We start from the raw sequence: 24,238 nt of genomic DNA, 5'->3' as shown, positions 1-24,238 counted from the left end.
AAACTTCAGAAGCCAGTGAAATGGCATACAAAGTTAGCTCATTCAGTTCTTATAAATATAAAATAATTAGAATTTTGTTAAAACCTACATAAGTCTGTGATAGTTTAACCATCAACAGATAGTTGTCCTAGTAAAAGCTGGCCAAGCATTCAGAAGGAGAAACAACATTCTATTGAACTACTTCACAGGACATCAGCATCAGACTAGGCCACTCTGTGACCATAACATAACAAGACAGAAACAAACCAAAACAACAACAAACACAGATACATGAACAAAGACAAAAAACGACTGTTGTCCAAACCAAGAAATACCAAGCATCCCTTACTCCAGTTAAGACATGATTACTGTATCTTAACTAATGACAGCTTGACCACTGCTGTAGTCTGTCCTACAGTCAGGCTTAAGACAAAGTCTAAGATAGCCAATCATAGAATACCCAATGGCATTTCCCCGGAGAAACTCTCTGAGGACAGACTTTTGTCTCTTTTTTAAGTTTAAGAAAACTTAAACCTTCCCTAAAATTACCAGGTAAACTGAAATCTAAAGCTCAAATCCTGTAAGTCTTAATATACTGAGATTCAATTGAACTCTTGTGTACAGGATTTTGCTCACTGAAAGCCCAATTCTTCAATTACTTGAGTTCCTATTTCTAGTTGAAATGTGTTCTTCTCAAATTGACAGTTATCATGTCTGCAGAGCAAACACTTTACCCAAATAAGCCATCTCCCCAACCACACTCCCAAGTACTTCAATCATAAACTGTACTGCCTGACTAACTGAACACACAGAAGAACTATGTAAAGGATCGACAATTTAAGACAATAAATGTCCAACTCTTTCAGCTTTTTAAATAAATACAACTTGCAGGAGCTATTAATAATAAAGTACCCGCAAAGTTTCCTGAATCCTTCCAAATAGGAAATAAGAGCTAACAACCTCAAAATGGTATCTGATATGCTAAGCTATTCAAATATTAAACTTAACTAATATAAAGCCTTAAAAAAAACTATATCTTAGATAGAAAAGTTTAGAGCTTCTTATTCAAGATTAATGTGATCAAATGTTAACAAAAAAACTCTTCTCAGAATATAAAATGCATCTACTTCTATCATGGTGGTCAAGTAAACACTAAGTAACATTTTAGTAGCTTTAAGATATAATACAGGGGGATTTAGTTCAGTGGTAGAGCGCTTGCCTAGCAAGCACAAGGCCCTGGGTTCAGTCCTCAGCTCTGAAAAAAAAAAAAAAAAAAAAAAAAAAAAAAAGACATACATCGTTTTGCCGGGAGGTGGTGGTGCACGTCTTTACTTTAATCCCAGCACTCGAGAGGCAGAGGCAGGTGGATCGCTGTGAGTTCGAGGCCAGCCTGGGCTACAGAGTGAGTTCCAGTACAGGCTCCAAAGCTACACAGAGAAACCCTGTCTCGAAAAACAAAACAAAACAAAACAAAACAAAACAAAACAAAACAAACAAAAAAGATATAATGCAGACCATATTCACTTAACCTAATGTGCTCATTAGTGTTTATCAACGTTACACAAACTAGAGTCATTGGGAAGAGGGATCCTCACAACTGAGAGCAGCCTCCATCATACTGGCCGACTGGCATGTCTGTGGGGCATTTTCTTGATTAAGGATTGACATGAGAGGACCTAGCCCACTGTGGGCAGTGCCACCCCTGCACAGGTAGTTGTGGTGGTATTGTATTCCTCCAAAATATTGTGCATCCTAATAAATTTATCTGGGGTCAGAGAACAGGACAGCCACAATATTAAACATAGAGGATAGGCAGTGGTAGCACACACCTTTAATCCCAGCATTCCAGAGGCAGAAATCCCTCTAGATCTCAGAGTTCAAGGCCACATTGGAAATAGCCAGGCATGGTGACACATGCCTTTAATCCCAGGGAGTGATGGCAAAAACAGAAAGGTATATAAAGCGTGGAGACCAGAAACTAGAAGCATTTGGCTGGTTAAATTTTTAGGCTTTTGAGCAACAGTTCAGCTGAGACCCATTCTGTATGAGGACTCAGAGGCTTCCAGTCTCAGGAAAAAAGATCAGCTGAGGAACTGGCAAGGTGAAGTAGCTGTGGCTTGTTCTGCTTCTCTGATCTTCCAGCTTTCACCCCGATACCGGGCCTCAGGTTTGATTTTATTAATAAGACTCTTTAAGATTCATGCTACAGGTAGTCTAGTCCTGGGTTGTGTAAGACAGCAGGCTGAGTGAGTTATGGGAAGCAAGCCAGTAAACAGCCATCTTCCGTGGCCTTTGCTTCACTTCCTGTCTCCAGGTTCCTGAGTTTCTGCACTGGTTTCCTTCAATTATGGGCTTGAACTGTGAGCTAAAACAAACCCTTCCCTTCCCAAGTTGCTTTTGGTCCTGGTGTTTATCACAGCAACAGCAAGCGAACTAAGATACATACTAACCTTTCATTTACATAGAATACCATTAAATCAAAAACCCAACTAACAAAATTCAAATTTTTCACAACTAGCCACATTGGTTTACCCCCAAAAGATTTTTTTTTTAAATCATCCCTTTAATAAAGTGGACTTGTAAAGATATAAACATTAGGGTTAAATGCCAATGGAACAGAACAGAAGGTCAGAAACAAAAAAGGTACCAAGAACACATCTGCTGCGAGATATCTGATTACATTTTGTAAAGATATGTCACTGTGATTGGTTTAATAAAAACCTAAACGGCCAATAGCTAGGCAGGAGGTATAGCAGGGACTTCTGGACAGAGAGCTCTGGGATGAAGAAAAGCAGAGTTGCCAGACAGATGCAGAATAACCAGGATAAGTATAATGGAGATGAGGTAACGAGTGTGTGGAAGAATGTAGATTAAAAAATATGGGTTAAGTAATAACAGCTAGTTAGAAACAAGCCTAAGCTAATGTTGAGCTTTCATAATTAATAATAACTTTTTGTGTCATTTTTTTTTTTGAGCTGGCAATGCAAAGAAAAATCTGCCTACACACATCACAAGGAAAGGAGGATCTCTTCAGTGGGACTAGGGAAAGCAGATGTCCCTGTGTAGACTGTGGGGGACCACAAAGTTTTCCTAGTGAGAGCTGAGCTTGCTTTACCCAGAAGAGCTGCATTAGAGGATTGTTTGACCATGTGCATGGTTACCAGGTGATTGGAACAGTCTGCACTTGGCTGTGCTGGAAGAGGTCTTTGGTTCACCACCTCTTGGCACACCTATAATTAGCCCTTTAGAAGAGACAGAAGGGGCTGGTGGATAAGGATCCAGGCCCTCTCAAGGCTATCCTATATTTCTGTCTCTTCTCTCCTCTATCCTTCTATCTAAATATTTTTCACTTCTCCCTCCTCAAGAGTACCCTGGGGAAAAAGTGGGAGACTCCCACAGTATACCAAAGGATTCAAGACACAAGACCAGATATTGTAAAACTACAGAAGAAGAAGAAGAAGAAGAAGAAGAAGAAGAAGAAGAAGAAGAAGAAGAAGAAGAAGAAGAAGAAGAAGAAGAAAGAAAGAAGAAGAAAGAAGAAGAAGAAGAAGAAGCAGCAGCAGCAGCAGCAGCAGCAGCAGCAGCAGCAGCAGCAGCAGCAGCAGCAGCAGGAGGAGCTGGTGAGAAGGCTCAGCGGCTAAGAGTATACTGCTCTTCCAGAGGACCTGGGTTCAATTCCCAGCACTCACATGGCAGCTCACAATTACTGTAACTCCAGTTCCAGGGGATCTGACATACTCACACAGACATACATGCATGCCAAACACCAATGCACATAAGATAAAAATAAATCATCAAAAAAAAAAAAAAAAAGCCACGTAGAAAATGGTTTTGTAAAAATATATATAATTGAATGAATACTGCGAATGTAATCTATGAATACCACAAATGGGATTAATATCATGAGTGTAATTAATGAATATCATGAGTGTAATTTAAAAAATAAAAATTAAAAACAAAAACAAAAAAAGCCACCTAGAAAATGGTTTTGTAAAAATGACACCAAAAAGATAGACAACAAATACAAAAATAAACTGATTACATAAAACTAGAAAGCTGTGCACAACCAAACAAGTCAAGGATACAGTGAAAATACAGTTGTCTGAGTGGGAGAAAATGGTCTGCAAGCCACCCAACTTCTGAGGGAAAGAGGGAAGAAAGGTCTGCACTTCTATGCTCACTGCAGTATTACTCACAATAGCTAAGATGTGAAATCAACCTGAGCTTCCATGAATAAATGACTCAATAAAGGAAACATTATATGTATGTATGTACAGTGAAACACTCTTCAGTCATTAGAAGAGGACACCTAGTCATTGGCAATAGTATGGATGAACCTAAAGGCTATCATGTTAAGTAAAATAAATCAGGAATAAGAAGATGAACATCCCGTGATCTCCAATACTGAACATTAAAAAGGCAAGCTCCCAGAAGCAGAGACTGAAATGGTAGTTAGCAGAAGTAGGCAGAGGGAGGGAGTAGGATGATAAATGCTGATCCACGTCAAAGCTTTCAGTTAGGAGGAATACATTAGACAGGCCCATTGTAAGATGGACTATAATGATATATTTAATATGTACTTCTTTTCCAGTTGTTTTGAGGTATCACAGATTTTATATTTATAAACAATTATAAGCCAAGAATATGACACTAAATTTTATTGCATTTGACATAAAACAGGTTACAAAACTTGTGAAATGGGAAAAATGTTATTGTATTTATGTAAAATAGACTGTAGATGAAATTAATACATTACAACATACTTTTAAACATCTGGAAAACAGAAATCCTAACAATGAAATATGTATCACAGGACAAGAATCGGGAGGACTTACCATTTTTGCTGACATCCAGTTCCCTGAGATTAATAAGATTTGCAATGGATGCTGGTAATGTTGTTAAATCATTGTCTGGCAAACTTAGTTTATGTAGAGACTGACAGTTAAAAAGTTGCTAAAGAAAAAGAGAGAAAGGGTTTTGATTACCTTTTACATTTCTTTAGGTATTTCACGAACTAATTTTTATACAATTAATATCCATACTAAAGCTAAATGATTTAGGCCTACTTTAACACTAGGAAATACATGACATACAGAACAATGCCTCACATTGTTCTGACCATGCTATTGTGGATCTGAATAAACTTCACTCACTTAGAATGATTTATACTTCTAACCTGCACCCAGTGAGAACCAGTATCTAAAACATATGTGGCTATGTTTCTGTTTGAAGCTGTCCAAGGGTAAGTGGCTGTTACAGATTTTAAGTTCTGGAGCTTGTCTTTTAATCAAGCTTATTCCAAAAAGCCATACTGAAGAGCATCCCTTGAAAAATGTGGAAGTGTTAGGTCTGTGGTAGATACATGTTCAGTTACTTACACTGTTACAGTCAGTGTCTCTCTTGTACACGCCTCCACACTGAGACCCTAATTCGTGACTAACCTAGGTTTTCCATGTTCTGTCAGAGGACTAGTCATGAAAAGTAATGGATTTGTTGGAGTACACAGTAACAATGAACAGTAAATTACAAAATACACTACAATCACAGTGTAGGTCTGATTCACAATCATGTAACTGGAGACCTTTAACATTTTTCCACAGCTATTAAAGACTTCTCCACAAAATTATCAAGAATAAACTGGGCTTAGTGGCTCAAACCTTTAACCCCCAGATCTGGGAAACTGATGCAGGAGGATTGCAGTGAAGTTTGAAGCCTAGACTAGAAATTGAGATTCTATTTCAATGAAATTTTTAAAAAATTAATTACCTAGGATAGAACAGGCTTTCAAATGCGTTTAGTATTGGTCATCACAATTAAAAGTCTTTGTATACTGTTATCCAGGATGTTCACAAACATACAAATATCTAAAACAACTATTTCATGAAGCAAGGTCCATATGCAACATGCTTTATTTTCTGTTATATTACAGTTAGGGTTGCTGGATTAAATACAGGATATCCAATTAAATTTGAATTTCAGATAAACTACTTTTTAGTATAACTATATCCTACATACTGTATATTTATACTAATTATTTCTTGTTCATGAGAAATTCTTATTTAAGTCTCCTGTAATTTTATTTTCTAAATCTCACAGTCCAAATTACAGTTTTTCGAAATTCTGATAATACATATTAGATTGTTCTTTGGTGGCTGTGGTTGGCTGGCTTTGAAACAAGGTCTCACTACACATATGATCCAGGCCAAAGCAGAACTCACTGTGTAGCTCAAATTGGCCTTGAACTGGAGATCTTCCTCCCTTAGGCATCAACATGCCCAGCTCTAACCAGGTTTTTAAGCCACCAATTTCAAGTCTCCATTTACAGCTTCAAGGGGCATGGTGGTGCACACCTTCAATCACAGGCCTTGGAAGGCAAGGGTAGACAGATCTCTGAGAGTTGAGGATAGTCTAGTCTACAAGGTGAGACCCTGTCTCGGAAAAAAAAACACAAACAGCCATTCAGATGGCTATAAACCCTAATAAACAATTTAAAGCTACTGCAGCTTTTTCAAAAAACATGAAAACATACAAATAATAAGAGGAAACTAGGAGCATACTTAAAAAATTAATAAAGTGGTAATCTGAGAAAGAACTCCACAACAGCCATCTTTTTCTGTCAGTTGTTATTAGATTTCAGAGATGCACATTCTCCAAACCAATTCCAGACAAAATGGAAGAAAGCAGAATCCCACCTCTAAAACTTATAGACCCATGAAAGCATGATGTGGTAGCTGAAATGACAATTAGTCCCAATTATACACTGCATATAAAGGGCTTATAGAATTTACAGTAAGACAGTTAAATTTAATGGCTCCAGAAGTTGTATAGATGCATTATCTATTTTGATGGTTATAATATGCTTCAAGTAAAAATAAAATTTTAAGTTATTAACACAAGTACTGCAGCAACTTGAACAGAGGTTTAAAAATCTGTATCATTTTGAATTGTGCTTACAGTAAGACTAAATCAATGAATGGCAACACATGTACAAGAATATAAGGATGTAAACGTCTATGAATAGACATAATAGACATGTAATTCTTGACAGTATTAACATACCTTGGGGAGCTCTTCGATCTGATTAGCATCTAAATAGAGCTCCTCTAAGGTTTTTTCAAAGGTGAAAATCTCTTTGGGAACTTGTTCCAAGCTGCAATGAGAATAATCTAGCGTAGTGACCGTCTCCTCTTCTCCTCGTAGACAGCGACATGGCACCAACCGCACAAACAAACTTCGCTTCGTAGTCATTTTTAACAGCTGCAGCATGTAGATAAAAACAAATCAAATTGTATACAATATAACAAACAACTTTTCCAACAAATTACCATCCAGATAGCACAACTCAATATGCTACAGACAAAATACCTCCTGACCACCACATACACCCAGTGGAGCCTACTTAAGACTGTTTTAATATCTACATTTATATATCTAGTGGGCTTCAAATTAGGACTTCAAGTTAAACTCAAGCACTTCAGTGCTTCACAAAACAATCCAAGAAGTAACCATTCATATGTTTTTACAAAACCATGCTTTGAGAAGTCTGGTTAACTCTAAAAACCATAATAAAAGATTTCTCTCTAATTTCTGGCTCTAAGAATTGTTTCTTAGTGAAGAACTTGACTATACGCATTTCTGAATAGGAAATGACTACACAGACATGTTCAGGTCTTCTTAACCATCCATTAGGGATCAATCACCATTTAAGTTTCCTATGGTTTGGAAGAAAATGGCTCCCAAAGGGCGTGGCACTGTTAGGAGGTGTGGCCTTGTTGGAGGAAATGTATCATGCTGGGGGCAGGCTCTGAGTTCTCTTTTGCTCAAGCTTCCCTCAGTGTGACAGTCAGTCGACTTCCTGTTGCCAGCAAGATACAGCACTCTCAGCTCCAGCACCACATATGCCTGTACGCTGCCATGCTCCCCACCATGATGATAATGGACTGAACCTCTGAAACTGTAAGTGAGCCACCCTCAATTAAATGTTTTCTTTATTAAGCTTCTGTGGTCCTGATGTCTCTTCACAGCAATAAAGACCCTAAGACACTATGATTCTCCTACATGAAAATACCCAACTACTTCAAGTATAATTTTGTTTCAATCAAATAGTAGCCTATAGTTTTTAAAAGAGCTTAAAGATTCTAAATTGTTTAAGATTACATGTGAGCAAACTCACTTAAAATAGTCTTTCAGTTAACAGAGAGAAAAAGCCAGTTTTGAATTAGTAAAAACTCACAAGGTCAATTTTAAAGAACTTGTGTATAAATTCCAAACTAGCAGAGTACTAATTTAATAAAATGAGAATGACTGCCAATTAGTAAGCAATTCTCTGTCCATAAATACAATTCTTGCCTGAAGCACACAGTACTTTTAACCAGCACCAACCTAAGGTAAAGTCACTAAGACGTCTCAGGCACAAAATACAATAGAGTATAGAAAACTCAGTAAGAAAGACAAATATCTTAAATATTTTAATTACTGAAAAATAATCCATGAATAAAATGTCAATGTTTAAATCAAGACATAATCAGAATTATGTTTTCCTTGACTTGGGATCCAACATGGCTCCACAAGGCACTACTTCCCATTTTATGGTACCTGAATGTCTGACCATAGACAGGGTCCCTACACTCGTTCCCACGCCCTGACTTTACTGAATCACCAGGCACTATGCTGAAATTCTTTGGATAAAGTATGTAAATATTTTCTTTGTCTTCATGACAATTTTCTAGGGAATGTCCTATTGTTTCCATAAAGAAACAGAGTTTCTTAACTAGAAAACAACACCAGAAATTAAAGATCTTTAACATGGTAGTTAGTGTTTCATTTTTAGAACTACAAAGACTCACAAGGTAGATTTTTGTAAAAGCATGTAATAAACATTTGAACTAGATCCTCAAAACCCAGTATCAATAGGTCTATTTACACACTACTTAAAAAGATTTTACTTAAAAAGATTTTTAGTTCAAGGCCAGCCTAGTCTACAGAGCAAGATCCAAGAAAGATGCAAAGCTACACAGAGAAACCCTGTCTCGGAAAAGAAAAAAGAAAATCTAGTAGGTCAAGTGTCAGATGTTTTCACCTGAGGCTGATGGAACAGTACAATGATAAAGTGCTTGCCTATCAACCATGCAAGGCTCACCCTGGTTTAGAACCCCAGCATCATACACCCAGAAGGTTTACATCTGAAATCTATGTCTAGAAAGAAATATACGCCCCCCCCCCCAAAAAAAGTGTACTGAATTCTTACTAACAATTCTATGCTTACAGATATGTACATTTTACCAACAGGAATAACAGTTCATTCAATAAAGAATTTAACTGCTCAAAGAGGATTAAACGTACAGTTATATACTATTACAATAAATTTTAAAATCCTGGCTGGTGGGAACACATCCAAAGACCTGCTGGATGCCACTTGGCTCAGGCAGGTGGAAGCCATCCACAGGCTAGTCTGGGTCCTCAAGGCCTAGGCTGGCTGAAGATATTCTTGGGCCTGCCTGGCACCTTGTGGTGCTAGATGGGAGGGTGCCATCATGATGAGCAAATGTATGGTGGAGAAATGAGAGAGAAAGAGAAGCAGAATGGTTCACTTGCTGTGGAAAAAAGTAGAATGGACGAAGCAAAGGTTGTGAGGAGCAGGACAGTATCGGTAGCCTGCTTGCCACTCGGGGCCATGATGACCTCTGGGCCTGGGCGGCTGCCAAGGGCCATGTTTGGGTCCGTGGTCCTACTACAGCCAGGTTCTGTGCTAACATCCATGGCCTGTGTTGCCAAAGGCCTCTCGGATACCTGGGTCTGGGCCGCCATCTGTGGCCATGTTGGTGTCTGAGGGTCCTGCCACCTCTGGGCCATGCTGATCTTGTTGGGTGGGCCTGCAGTGCCAGCTAGGGCCATGTCTGGTTCTGTAGCCCTGCAGCAGTAGCCAGGGTCTGTGTTGATGTCCATAGCTCCTGGTACCATCAAAGGCTATGTGGATGCCTGGGGGTCTGGACCACCACCTGGGGCTATGTTGGTATATGAGAGGCCATGCTGATCTGAGTGGCTTGCACTGCCACCTGGGGCCATGGTGACACCCAGGCCTTGCTGCTGCTGAGGACCATATCTGGGTCTTCGGTCCTACCACAACCATGATTTGTGTTGAAATCTGTGACCCAGGTTGCCACAAAGGCCTCACAGATGCCAGGATCTGGGCCTCAACCTGTGGCCTTGTCAGTATCTGAGGGCCATGCTACCACTGAAGCCATGCTCATCTGAGTGGTCTGTGCTGCTCCAGGGCCACGGTGATGTCCAAGCCCGAGCTGCTGCCAAGGGCCATGTCTGGGTCTATGTCGCTACAGCAGTTAGGGTCTGTGTTGATGTCTGCAGCCCATGTTACCAAGGGGGGCATAAGAACCATGCATGATGAAATTCCAGGGCCATGCTGAGCTGGCCCTGCCCTTCATGGCCTGCCCCGCACAGGAGAGCTGGCCCCAATCCTCACCATGGGCATGGGAAAGTTGGCCCTGATGGTGTGGGCACAGGAGAGTCGGCTTTGCCCTGTGCCTGAGGGGGACGGCCCCAGCAGCCAGTTTCTGACCAGCTCAGCTATCACTTAGGCCCATATCCAGGGCTTCAGGTTGGCCCACCCTAACATCTACCCCATCTATGACCTACTGGAGCTTGTGAAGGAACCAGTCCTGTGGAACAATTACCTGTAGGGATCTCTATGACTCGGGGAGGCTGTGGGATATCTGGAGAGTTTTGGTGAGGGTCCAGTGATGATGATGTACCAGAAACCAGAGGCCTTGAACCAGACCAGTGACTTACTAAAATGAATATTCACAAGTTAAGCTGATAGAACAAAAATATACTGCCCGACACACTGTGGTTTCCAATGCCACTAAGATGAATATAGAGGTGTTGGAAAGGCAAGAAAGATAGAGGAGCAAAGTGGTTTTTTATTTGTTTTGTTTTGTTTTTTTTAATTTTTAAAAAAATTTTCTTGGGGGGGGTACAGCAAGGGTGAAGTTCAGATATGGAGAGACTGGGAAATGAGTGGAAGTGGGGTGCACGATTTGAAATTCCCAAAGAATCAATAAAGAAATTATGTTAAATTAAAAAAATTTAAACCCCCCAAATAAGATATAAAATCTCTCATTTAAATTGATATTGAGTTAGGCCATTTAAGAACCTGTTATCTGTTCTGTCCAGGATGGTAGCCAGCAGATACATGTGCTATTGAAATTTAGTATTAAATCAAATAAAATTTAAAATGCCGTTTCCTTATTCCATTTTAGTTCAAACGTTCAAATGCCACATCTTACTAGGGTTACCAAAGTGGATCAGTTATGGAACATTTCTACCATGACAGAAAGTTCAACTGCACAGAACTACTTCCATGATTCAAACTATGATTCTCACAAACCATATACTTACAAACATGTCCGAACACAGAATTGACAATGTGTAAGAACTTGAATAATATGGCTTAAAAATTTCATTTCCAGAAACCATTCAAGATTTAGGAATATAATAAATGAATGGCATGAAATAATGTATGTAATCAGAAAGACAGCATATTTGTTTTGGTATGATATAAGGCACCTGAGGTACAGGGTAATTTATAGAGTAAAGTAACTGTTAAACTGAAAGTCCCCAAGACTTTTCTTCATAAAGCAAATGAATACAAAATCACAGCAGGACAGTTAATTCAGAAAGGGAAGAGTGACTGTGTGCTTGGCTTTAGGAAGCTACACAGAGAGCAATTCAAACATCAGATTAAATCCAGACAGTCTTCTGTCTTTTTTGTTTTGTTTGAGACAAGGTCTCACGCTGGCTCAGGCTGGCCTCTCGAAGTCAAGTGAGCTCCTGCCTCTGCCTTAGAGGTTAGGGTTACAAGCATGTGCCATCCCGTCAGGGTCTTAGTCTTCAAAATGATCTGAGTGGCCACAGAGCCAATACAAATAAATCTGAATTCTACGTAGGTCTGTAGATAAGACAGTATGGAATGACAGCTGCTAAGTGATTGAAAAGAAAAACTAAAAGGACATTAATCCTTGAGGGGAGAGTATAAAGGAAAAGGAAAATTACCTAAAGCAAGATCTTCCCATACCTAATAATAGAGACAGTTACCCACCGGAGACAGCCAAGCCAATCTGAACAGAAAGTGACGCACAATCAAATCAATGGACTGCTAAGTAGAATTTTAGGAAAAGCTACTATATGAACCAGAGGTGACACTGGAGTTAAGAATCCTCCAATCACAATGGAAGAAAAGCAGTCAACCCAGAAAAGGAGCATAATAAACTGACAACTTTCTAACAAAATTAAATCTAGCCAAACATGGTGGTTCATGTCTTTAATTCCAGCACTTGGGACGTAGAAGCAGACACATCTTGTTGAGGCCAGCCTGGTTTACATAGTGAGTTCCAGGCCAGCCAGAGGTGGATAAGAAAAAAAAAAAAATCAATCAAATCAAACAAACAAAAGAGAAATAAATCTACTTACCACTGGGTTGAATTTCTCTCCCTGATGTTTCTTAATTGAGCCAACATTCTATGAAAAGCAAAAGAAAACCAAAATTAACAACAACAAAAAAATCTTTATGACTAAGGGACATCTCTAATTCCTAATTTACACAGAAGCTAAACTGAACTTTGAAACACTGATGACTGTAAACTGCAAATAATCAACTGAGCAAACCAACCTATCAGTTGTAGTGCACAGGGCACAAAAGCGTCCCCAAACACGTGACCACACTGGGTCTGCTGCTCTCTCTTTCCTTTTACTGACAGGACACCTAGTACTCCTAAAGACCACAACAGGCAATCATTCAAGTCACCAGCTACGGCCAGCCAAAAAGAACTCCCAGAACACGACTGGGCCACTGGCACACACTAAGTGGACTTTTAAAACCAGATTATACTTGCCTGGCTGCTTAACCTTCTAGGACCAAAGAAGGAAAAAAAGGGGGTGGGAGTGGGCAAAACTGGACATTCCAAACACAACCAGGCAGTTTTATTTAACAAGATATTAAAAAACAACAGAAGCAACCAGTTCCTAGAAGAGAATATGCATCAAAAGAAAGACAAGTGAGCCTGGAGGCAGAGAAGAAAACTCTAGTTAAATGAGCACAACTGAGTGGTACAAAGCAATGAGTGTCACTGTATCACATTCAAATAGATACATACTCTAGACAAAGGAAGCCAACTATAAACTCTGTTTTTAAGAATGAGAAAGACCCTTTTGATTTACTTACTTTTTATTGAGTATATGAGAGTGTGCACCTGAGTAAGTTTATGTGTACCACATACATGCAGGTGCCCATGGATGCAAGAGGGTGTTGGATCCCCAAGAACTGGAGTTATAGGTGCTCCTGAGTTGTCCCATGTGTGTGCTATAAACAGAACCTGGTCCTCTGAAAAAGCAGGACACACTCTTAACTGTTGAGCCATCTCTACAGCCCCTTATAAACTTTATAAATAGGATATGGGTAACCATCCATAGATTGCACTAGCAAAACCTGTCATGAAGAAAAAAAGGAAGAGGAAGGAGGAGGGGAAGAGGAAGAAGATGAGGAGGAGAAGAGGAAGGAAGAAAAAGGAGGAGGAACAAGGAAGAGGAAGAAAGAGGAGAGGAAGAGGAAGGAGGAAGAAGAAGTAAGGAAAAGAAAGACAAGAAGAACATCATCATCATCATCATCATCATCATCATCAACAACCCTGGGTGGAACCCTACGACTAGCTGGCTAAAATTCACGCAGAGTGAGGGGTGCACACTGCTCAAGGAAGAGCCTGCTTAGTCCCCGTGAGAGCCTGGGCTCAATCTCTGTCGTCTGGAAGAGCAGTCAGTCCTCTGACCACCAGGCCAGCCCTCCAGCTGGCTGCTCAGTCCACTGATTCCTGCTACATCTACTTCTAGTACCTGTGATTTATATTTTTGGGTTTTTCTTAATATTAGTAACTAAAGCTCTTTTGTATCTTTCTATAGCCTAATTAGAAGTCGAAATCTCCATATAGATTTTCAGCATAAATGAAACAGCCAAATTTACAGAAAAAAATACTCTAATGGAAGAAATACTATCTGGCTTACTCTTCTGCTGAGGAAACTTGACGAATAATAGAAGAATCTGTGGAATTCTCCACCTCAATCCAGGAGGACTGGCACAATTTAAGGCACAAAGGCCTTCAAATGACTTTCCAAAGTCTTTCATTCTACAATCATTATACTGACTATCCCAAAGAGAAAGTTAGTAAAGAGTTGTGTCAGAGTATTCTACAATCCTAAGGAAGAAAGGGGAGTAAAGAAAGAAAACAGTTCAAACTTGGGAGGGAGGGACAGTACAGAAAAGAAAGTCTGTGGGTGAATTTCACCTGTTCCTATCACAGAGTTGACTGGATTTTCAGCAGCAGGTTGATAAAAACCGGGCAAAGAAACATTTTATCCAATGTCATCACAAATGTATATTCACAAGGAAGGAAGTTTAATCATGGCACTATTTCAAATCCACCACCTTCTCATACAGTCTTGACAGGATTTTCTTCTCCATTAATAAGAATCCTGTGGTACCGTACAGTGCTGGTGCATGCCTTTAATCCCAGCACTCGGGAGGCAGAAGCAGGCAGATCTCTGTGAGTTTGAGGCCAGCCTGGGCTAGAGTGAGTTCCAGGAAAGGCACAAAGCTACGCAGAGAAATCCTGTCTCAAAAAAAAAAAAAAAAAAAAGAATCCTGTGGCAATTTTAACTTCTTTATGTAAATGCCTTCAATTTTTTTTACTTTTGAGTGTTTAAATCTATGCTAAAGTAATTCCTAATCTTTATTTCTGTTAGTAATATTTAAGAACTGTTTTCACTTCTAAGATTCATCAAACATGATTTAGGAAGAGTCAATGAGAATAAAACTAGATTACTATATTAAAATCATGAGCAATAATATTAAGACTATCATTACAGAGACAACTGGAAATACTTTTAAAAAGAGAGCCAGGAGAAATTAGCTCAGGTTCAAAGCTTAGGCTTAGCATCTACAAGACCCTGAATTTGAGCTTGAGCATCATTATTTAAATCAATTAACTGATTAAACTGTAATGGACAAAAAGTTTGACCATATGCTACATAAACAAGACATATTTTTGCCTCTCATCTTAAAAAAAAACTCTCTTTGAAGAGTGCCTGTGTTCAATTATCATCAGACCTTTATCCTGCTCCCCTTTACAGCCAAATCCCTCAAACAAGCTGTCCATGTTTACTGTCTTCTTTTATTCTTCCTGTTTAAAGTTTGTGTGTGTGTGTGTGTGTGTGTGTATGTATGTATATACGTACGTACGTACGTATATACGAGTGCCTGTAGAAGTCCAAAGATGGTATCAGATCCCCTGAGCGCCCAATGTGGATGCTGAGAACGGAACTCCCATCCTCTAGGACAGCAGTCAACACTCACTGCCACTGAGCAATCTCTCTAGTCCCCAACTGTTCTTCCTCCAACCTCAGCCCCATCTGTCCTGCCAGTCCAATGAAAATTTCCCACCCACCTAATTCTGTCACGGCGCCTGGGCACGCCAAGTCTCTTTGCTTGTTGATCCTCTTTAAACCAACCTCTTAACACATAACATACACCTTATTCCTTGTTTACATATACTCAAACCTACCCCGAGTAATCACTCAATTTCAATCTTTGAAGTATTATCTATTTTCCAAATTCTAAGTACTCAAGAAGCTAGAATAAATATTTTTTAAAGTTTTTACCCTAATGAAATCATAAATGTTTGGAGAAGGATATGTTTAACCTGACTTAAAGATTATATAGTGCATCCACATCAGAATATCATATTATTCCATTAATATGTACAACTGTATGCTTTTGTGTACCAGTCAAAAGTAATTTAATTGAAAAATTTCAAAATCTAATAAACACAATATAAGTGAATGCTATCTTTGGGTTCCAACTTGTCCCTCAAATTGGCTAGGGCATGATTAAAGATAGGTGTTTGAGAAACTAGCTGGAGGAGCAAGAAGAGTAAGACAGGGATAGAGCGACTCCCTTAAATAAGGAATGATCTATTATCACAGTCTTCCATATCATGGAACAGGAGCTTGTTTCCCTTCAACCTGCTGAGAAAACACAAAAGGTTACTCAGAACTCTCCACCTAGACGATGAATGAGAAGCTTTTATCCACTGCTCCTCTCAGTGGCAGACATGAGCAGAGCTGCATCTAGGGACTTAACCTCTTCCTTACCACCAATGCCTTGCTCTCTAATCTAGACCTCCCACAGCTAAGAAGTCATGGAGGAAAAAAAAAGGAAGACTGTTGGAGACTGTCCAGCCTCAGGTAAGCCTAATTCTTCATAGTACCAATTCCCATGCCTGAAGCTAAAAGTCAAGGGTGAGCTAAGAGAATACAATGCAGTCCATAAGCAATGCCAGCTGCACTGAAGTGAGTCCTTTTCTAACCTCAAACTTGCACATCTAGCTCTCCATCCAATAGCCCCATTTAATAAGGGGACACAAAAGATTAAGAGAAAGAGTACTAGGCACAGGTTCAGGTGCTCAGGAAACAGAAGCAGGAAGAACCCAAGTTCAAGACCTGCCTGGGCTACAAAACAAGTATGGGGTCAAGATGTAAGTTAACAGTACTGTCTAAAGCAAAAATCTTCAAAAGATCCAGAAGCACAGCTCAGAGCACTTGCCTAGCATATGTGAAACCCTGCATTCAGTTCCCAGGGCTGCTGGAAAGAGAAGGGAAGAGTGGGAATCATGGAGGAGGAAAGATGAAATGGACGGTCTGGTTTTATGGGCGACTATGAGCAGTAAGACGAGAAGAGGGACTCTGAAGAGTTTCAGTAGGTACAAGCATGGCTGCACAGGCATGAGGAGGACCTGAGTTCTGAGTCCAGCATCCATGGAAAAAGACAGGGGCCATGCACAACTTAACCCTGGTGCCGCGACGAGGAAACAGGAAGATCACTGAGGCTCAAGGGAATAAGCAGAGTGACACAAGAGGACACCCAACATCTTCCTCTCGTCTCATGAACTCCCCCTCCCCACCCACTCTCACAAGCTCACAAAAATAAAATTTAAAAACTTGTGTAGGGTGTGTGTGTGTGTGTGTGTGTGTGTGTGTGTGTGTGTATGTGTGTTGCGGGATAATTGATCACACTATGAACCCCGATATTGTGATATTTACCGGGAAAAACCTGCTTCTAGTCATGGTGTGGCTCAGTCCTAGCACAGACCTTTAATCCAAGAGCTTTCTGCTTGAATATTGTAAACCGGATTAAATAAAGTCAACCATAGGTCAAGAGGCAGAGCAAGCAACCAGTTGACAGGAAGAGGACATAGGATGATTAAGAAGAAAACAGGAGGATGAAGATAGAGACACACAGGAAATAGAAGGAAGGAACACTCAGAGGAGTTTTGTTTAAGATGGCAGAGAAGGAGGAGGTTCTGGGATGTCAGTGGAGGTGGAAGGTCAGCTGGGTGCTTTCTCTGCCTCTCTGAGCTAGCAGGATTTTTTTTTTTAACCCCAGCATCTGGCTCCCAAGACTTTATTGGTAAAATCAAACCACTGAAGTTTTGTTAAACACAACACATATGTAATATTTTTAATTATTATAGTTATTAATTACATAGAGAGAGTGAGAGAGAGACAGACAGAGACAGACAGAGAAGGCTAGGGATGTAAATCAGGAGTAGAAAGCTTACTCCAACAACACTCTCCCCAACACACATGCACACAAATACTTTTGGGGGTGGGGGTGGAGCAAGAAGTGGTAGCATGTACCTGTAAACCAAGGGAGGCCAAAGCAGGAAAATTTTTGAGTTTGAGCCAGCTTGGAATATATTGCAAATTCAAAAAGATAGATAATATCTCAGAAGACTCAAAGATACAAAATGTGAAAACAGGGGGGTGGGCTGGGGGGTAGGGGAGGAGGACAAGGGAATCCACGGCTGATATGTAAAATTAAATTAAATTATAAAATAAAAAAATACAACATAAAAAAGATGGAAAAAATGTGAAAACAGAAATGACAATGGGCATTTAGTAGTACAGATAGTAAGTTTAAAATTGCTAAATTCATCAACATATTGATTTTGAATTTTTAGTATTTACTAAAATAACAATAGTGGTTATGTTTTAAAATATGCATAGCTTTTTATAAAAATGTTATAAAATTAAATATCATTTCCCAATTCATTACTGTAAGTTTAATATAACTTTGATAGTGGTATCTTCCACGTTAACATAAATTAACTATTTAATGTACAGACTCAAGAATACTTTAAAAAAAAAAAAAAAGGCTGAGGCAGGAGAATGTCAAGTTCAAAGCCAACCAGGATTATTCAGGGAAGCCTTTTATTTTAAATAAACAAACAAACAAACAAACAAACAAATATTAGAGCCTGCCCTGATACATATCCCAGCTCTCAAGAAGCACAACCAAGAGGATCACTTGAGGTCAGATGATCAAAGCCAGCCTGAACAACATAAGAAGAACCTGTAGTTGTAATTACTTGTTTTCTGTTTTAAACCTGTGGAGTTTGAATGTAACTGGCCCCCATAATCTCATAAGGAGTGGCACTATTAGGAGGTGTGGCTTTGTTGGAGTGGGTGTGGCCTTGTTGGAAAAAGTGTGTCCCTGTGGGGTGGGCTTTGAGGTTTCCTATGCTCAGGATACCACCCAGCGTCTCAGACCATTTTCCTGTTGCCTGCAAGATGTAGGACTCTCAGCTGCTTTGCCAGCACTGTACTTGCTTGGTTTTTTCCTCTTTGCTGTTTGGGGGCCCACCACCCAGTTCCCAAATAAATACACGGAGACTTAATTCTTACATATGAATGCCCAGTTTTTAGCTTGGCTTGTTTCTAGCCAGCTTTTCTTAAATTATTCCCATCTACCATTTGCCTCTGAGCTTTTACTGTTCTCTATTCTATATGTCTTTCTTTACTCTTACTCTGTTGCTGGCTGTGTGTCTGGATGATTGGCCCCTGGCGTCCTCCTCTCATTCTCTCGCTCCTCCCTCTTCTTGTTCTTCCGTTTATTCTCTCTGCCCACTAACCCCACTTATTTCTCTCTCCTGCCTAGCTATTGGCCATTCAGCTCTAAAACATCAGATGTTTTAGACAGGCAAAGTAACACAGCTTCACAGAGTTAAACAAATGCAACATAAAAGAACGCAACACATCTCTGCATCATTGACTAATGTTTCACAGCATAAACAAATGTAACACATCTTCAACTAATATTCCACAACACAGCACCATGTCTGCCTGCACATTGCCATTCTCTCCACCATGATGATATTGGACTGAACCACCCCAATTAAATGTTTTCCCTTATAAGAGTTGCTGTAGTCATGGTGTCTCTTCACAGCAACAGAAACCCTAACTAATACAAAACCCTATGTTATATTAAACAACAGTAAACTATAATTAAGAGGTGCCAAAATGAATGGAAAGCCATTATCTATAGGTCACAAAATCAGATACCAAAGAAGGAAAACAAACTTTCTCCCTAAATATCAAATCATGTCTACATAAACAAAATGCAACATTCATTCTTGACAAAAATTTTAGTAAATTAGAAACAGGACTATATGCTCAGTTAAAAAACTAACAACCATTAGTGTCACCTCCAAGAATAAAACAAACACCAGAGACACTGTCAATAATGTAAAAGAATATTATTACTACAAAAAAGTTGAAAAGACCCCCCACAGAATGGAAGATGTACCTTTAAATAATATATCTGATAGTGGATTTGTATTTATATTAAAAGAACTCTTAAAATGCAACAAAAAGAAATCACAACATGGCCAGAGCTACAGTTCTATTAATAAAATATTGTCTAGCATAAAGCCCTGGTTTTAACTCTCAACACAACATAAACTGAACATGGTGGCACATGCCTGTGATCCCAATATTGGGAAGTGGGAGTGAGTAGATTAGCACAATCCTTGGCTACAAAAGGATACTGATCAGTAGTTAGAACTCCTGTTTCAAAAAAAAAAAAAAAAAAAAATGTGAACAGGGTTTTCTCCAAGGTGAACAAAAACCCAAAGCACATAGAGATGCTAGCATCTTTAGTCAGGAAAACACAAATCAAAACTCCAGTAACTCACCATTATGCAAGTAGAGGGATTATCCTCAAGACAGAAATAAATGCCAAGGAGGATGTGGAGAAACTAGAACGCTTGTACTTTACTGATGGTGATATGAAAATGGTACAGCCACTTTGAAAACAGATTAGCACATCCACAACATGAAACACAGTTACTATCAGCATGGTGGCACATGCCCTGATTCCCAATACTCGGGAAGAAGGCAGAGGCTGGTGGATCTCTTTGAATTCTAGGCCAGCTTGGTCTACAGAGTGAGTTCCAGGATAACCAGGGTCATGGAGAGATCCTCTTTCAAAAAACCAAAATCACAGTTATTATATGACAACAATTTAACAATTTCACTACTAGGTATGAAACAAAGGGCTAAAAACAAATAACCTTGAAAAAACAAACAAAAACCCTATAGCAGCATTATTCAGTGAGCAAAAGGTTGAAGCAGCCCAAAGACTTACCAATTAACAGATTAAACAAAATGTCATGTCCATACAGTGGAGTATCAGTTAGCTATTTTAGAAAAAGATATTGTACTGGCATATGATACAGCAGGGATAAATAAACCCTGGAAACATCACGCTGTGTTCAAGAAAACACATCAGACCTCTTTAGAACAGCTTCTCACTCCAGTGACTTCACATTTCTCTAAAAATAGTCACCACAAACCCATTTCGTGCCTCTGTGCAAATAGTAAGGCAGAGTATGTGGCTTGGGAAATAGATATGTATAACAAGCAGCCTGCCCAATAGATCAGCCCTGCTTTCAAGGCTGTTCTCCCATCTGAAAGGGTGTTTCCCATATCCACTGCAGAACCAACCAGGTAGCAGTAACGCTGTTGCAGACCAGAAGCAAAGCCACCTTCTTCTCTCTCCATAATATGTTAAGACCAAAAGACAGTTCCCATGGAAGGAGCTGCAAAGAATCAGAACACTCTCATTGAAGAAAAATATCAGACAGAGATGCACCTGAATTCCTGAACACTTTCTAATTATTTGTTTTAATTTCTTCCTGAAATGAACCCCCTTCTAGGCCTCGAGCGTCCACAAGACCAATTAAATCCTTCATACAATCCCATTTTTCTAGTTTCTGCTTATTTCACAAAAGGGTCAATCACATTGATAGCTTTATAGCTTTAAAGCTTCTGAACTTAAATTATAGCAAAGCTTCTGAACTTAAAATTTAGAAAAAAATAAAAACTCAAATATATGAAAAAAATCTATGTAGGTATCCTCAGTTATTTTGTAAACCACTGTCTCTATCCTTCCATCCACACTAAAGGACTCACCACCCTAAGCTTTGTCCCAGAACCCATGTAAAGGTCAAGTGGGTGTAGCAGCCTGCTTTTAATTTCAGTGCTCAGAAAGTACAAACAGGAGTCCCCTGGAGCAAGCTGGCTATCTACACACCTTATTGTTCAGCTCAATGAATAAAGTGGGAAATGATCAAGTTAGAATTACAGATACTAACCTTGGGCCTCTCCACACACATGCACCTATGTGCACCCACATACATATAAATGCATATAGATGCATACATTCCACACAAATAAACATGAAAAATCAGGAAAGGAGAGCTGTGCAATCATGAGAACAGAGCTTAGATCCTAGCACGTAGGTATCAAGTCAGGTGTTCCCTGAATGCCTGTACTCCAGCTCGAGGGGTGCAGAACACAGACAGGAGAATTACTGTGGCTTTGGGGCTTCCATTTTAGCCTAGAAAACATGAGCTCCAGGTTCAGGGAAATACCCTGCTCCAAAGGAACAGGCAGAGAGTGACAGAAGACACTGAATGTTTAAAAATAAAATGGAGAACAGAGGAAGATATCTAAATCAACTTCTGCCTTCACCTGTGCATGAAAGGGTACACGCCGGGACACACACATACACCACATGCATGTTCAAAAACAAGAAGAACTGTTTTAGGCTGTCCTTTACTGAAATACATTGTAGTTTTACAATCTTCTATAATAGGTCCCTTGTGATCTCCCCACTCCCGTGTGTGTGCAGTACATGCACCGTGTGTGTGTGCAGTACATGCAATGGCACCCAGTGGAGGTCAGAGATTAACTTTCAAGAGTATTTCTCTCCTTCACCATGGGTTCCAAAAATCAAACTTAGGTCAAGTGTGCATAGCAAGTGCTTTTGTCTGCTAAGCCATCTCACCAGCCCTGAAATAGTTTTTATATGCATTGATTGTCATTACTAAAAAACTTTAACTGAGTAATATTAACTAACATAGGCATCTCGGAAGTGTGACTCAATTGAGTAAATGGAAGTTGCCACCATTTCTACAGTTTAATCAAAAGCTTTAAAAATACCTTTGCATGAAATTTTTTTTAAAAAAGAAATATGCTACTTTACAGGTGAATAATATTTATGTTAAATTGCATTTAGTAACAAAATTTCAAAGCAGATATATTTTATTTATAAATGATTTGCATTTTTGGTGGAACTCTTTCAAAAAAGTTAGATTAAATTAAATAGTAATGTAGCAAATAAGAGATCTCTTAAGAGTCAGGTAGTAGTGATTTTGCCAATTCAGTATTATCTTCTTATGCTATGGTATGTTCTGTATGTTAAATGTGTTGCTCTGACTGGTTAATAAACAAAACACTGGGGCTGGAGAGATGGCTCAGAGGTTAAGAGCACTGACTTTTCTTCCAGAGGTCCTGAGTTCAATTCCCAGCAACCACATGGTGGCTCACAACCATCTGTAATGAGATCTGGTGCCCTCTTCCGTCGTTCAGGCAGAACACTGTACACATAATAAATAAATAAATCTTAAATAAATAAATAAATACTGATTGGCCAGTAGCCAGACAGGAAGTATAGACAGGACAAGGAGAGAAGAAAATTCTGGGAAATAAAAGGTTGAGGCAGAGAGACACTGCCAGCCACCACCATGAGTACCAACATGTAAAATACTGGTAAGCCACGAGCCATGTGATAAGGTATAGATTTATAAAATGGGTTAATTTAAGATGTAAAAACAGTTAGCAAGAAGCCAGAGCCATTTGGCCAAACAGTTTAAATAATATAAGCGTCTGTGTGTTTATTTTATAAGTGGGCTACGGGACTGCGGGGGCTTGGCGAGACCCGGAGAGAAACTCAAGCTACATTCTTAATCTCAATATTAATTGTTTTTGAAGAAAATTATAGAATTTGATGACAATTACTAAAATAGAGATTAAGAGTATAGTCTGGAGTAGAATGCATGAACCCCTAGTTAAATCAGCTAATTGGGGGAATAATTAATAGTATTAAATCTAAAGCTATGAGTATGAAACATTTCATTTATAAAATGTTGGCATATAGATATAACTTCATGTGTTATGCTACATTAACGTGATGGAAGCTTAAGCAGAATCAAGTAAGCAAGGGTGCTCTCTCCTCTGTCATATTGCTGAGGTTCTACCCTCTGCTGTAAGTTGTCCACAAACTAACTGCCTACAGTGGAAACACACAAATATATCTGTAAACTGTATTTTAAACTCTGAAGCTTTACAGGTGGGCATGACATTTTTTTCTAGTAGCTTAATTTCTCCACTTTCCCAGTAAAATTCTCCAAGTAGTAATTAACTCAGAAAACAGGATCTATCCTCTAATCAAATTTTATCCAAAAAGAGACAAGTGAGGAAGTCACCAATTTTTCACTCAAATGGAAAAATCAGTTGTTTCTTCATTATCATTTTGGTATACTATACATTACAAAATAACTGTTCTTCCATCCACATGACTTTAAAATAAAAAAGTGACTTGTCTCAGAACTTTAGTAATTACTCTAGCATTTCACTGAGGTATTACTTTAAATATGGGTAACTTACAAGCTGTCTTTTACAACTCTTCTCTGGTCAAACGCTAGATCATTAACTTTTTGCAACACAATAAAACACGGACACTCAATAGGCCTGACCACTCATCTGCATTACCACTCCTGATACCAAATTGGTTGATTGCTCTTAATATTGACATGTACACCTTGGCTCAGAGGTTAAAGAGCAATTGCTGGTCTTCAGAGGATTAGATTTTAGTTCTCAGCTCTGTCATCTGGTGGCCCACAACTCCAGCTCCAAGAAATCTGACCCCTCTTCTGCACTCTGGGGGCACCTGCACTCATATGTGCACTGACCTCTATACCAGTAGTTCTCGATCCTTTGGGGTTGAACAACC

At 39.2% G+C, this 24,238-nt stretch overlaps 1 protein-coding gene across 9 annotated transcripts in view; it reads right to left on the bottom strand.

Annotated features, from left to right (window-relative positions):
• Erbin (erbb2 interacting protein) overlaps positions 1 to 24,238 on the bottom strand; it is a 108,594-nt gene that overhangs the window by 66,910 nt on the left and 17,446 nt on the right. For 7 of the 9 annotated variants that reach the window (XM_028883748.2, XM_028883792.2, XM_028883777.2 and 4 more), the window contains exons 2-4: positions 12,466 to 12,513; positions 7,039 to 7,236; positions 4,815 to 4,932 (exon numbers count right to left, since the gene is read on the bottom strand). In XM_028883748.2, the coding sequence (XP_028739581.1) occupies positions 4,815 to 4,932; positions 7,039 to 7,227 (307 nt within the window). In that variant the 5' untranslated portion in view covers positions 7,228 to 7,236; positions 12,466 to 12,513. Of the gene's footprint in view, positions 1 to 4,814; positions 4,933 to 6,197; positions 6,393 to 7,038; positions 7,237 to 12,465; positions 12,514 to 24,238 lie in introns of those variants that run through there. The other 2 variants (XM_028883767.2, XM_028883822.2) reach the window with 2 other exon arrangements.

The sequence above is a fragment of the Peromyscus leucopus genome, chromosome 11, assembly GCF_004664715.2.
Source record: "Peromyscus leucopus breed LL Stock chromosome 11, UCI_PerLeu_2.1, whole genome shotgun sequence".
NCBI lineage: Eukaryota > Metazoa > Chordata > Mammalia > Rodentia > Cricetidae > Peromyscus > Peromyscus leucopus.
This window is presented reverse-complemented; position numbering and strand designations above follow the sequence as displayed.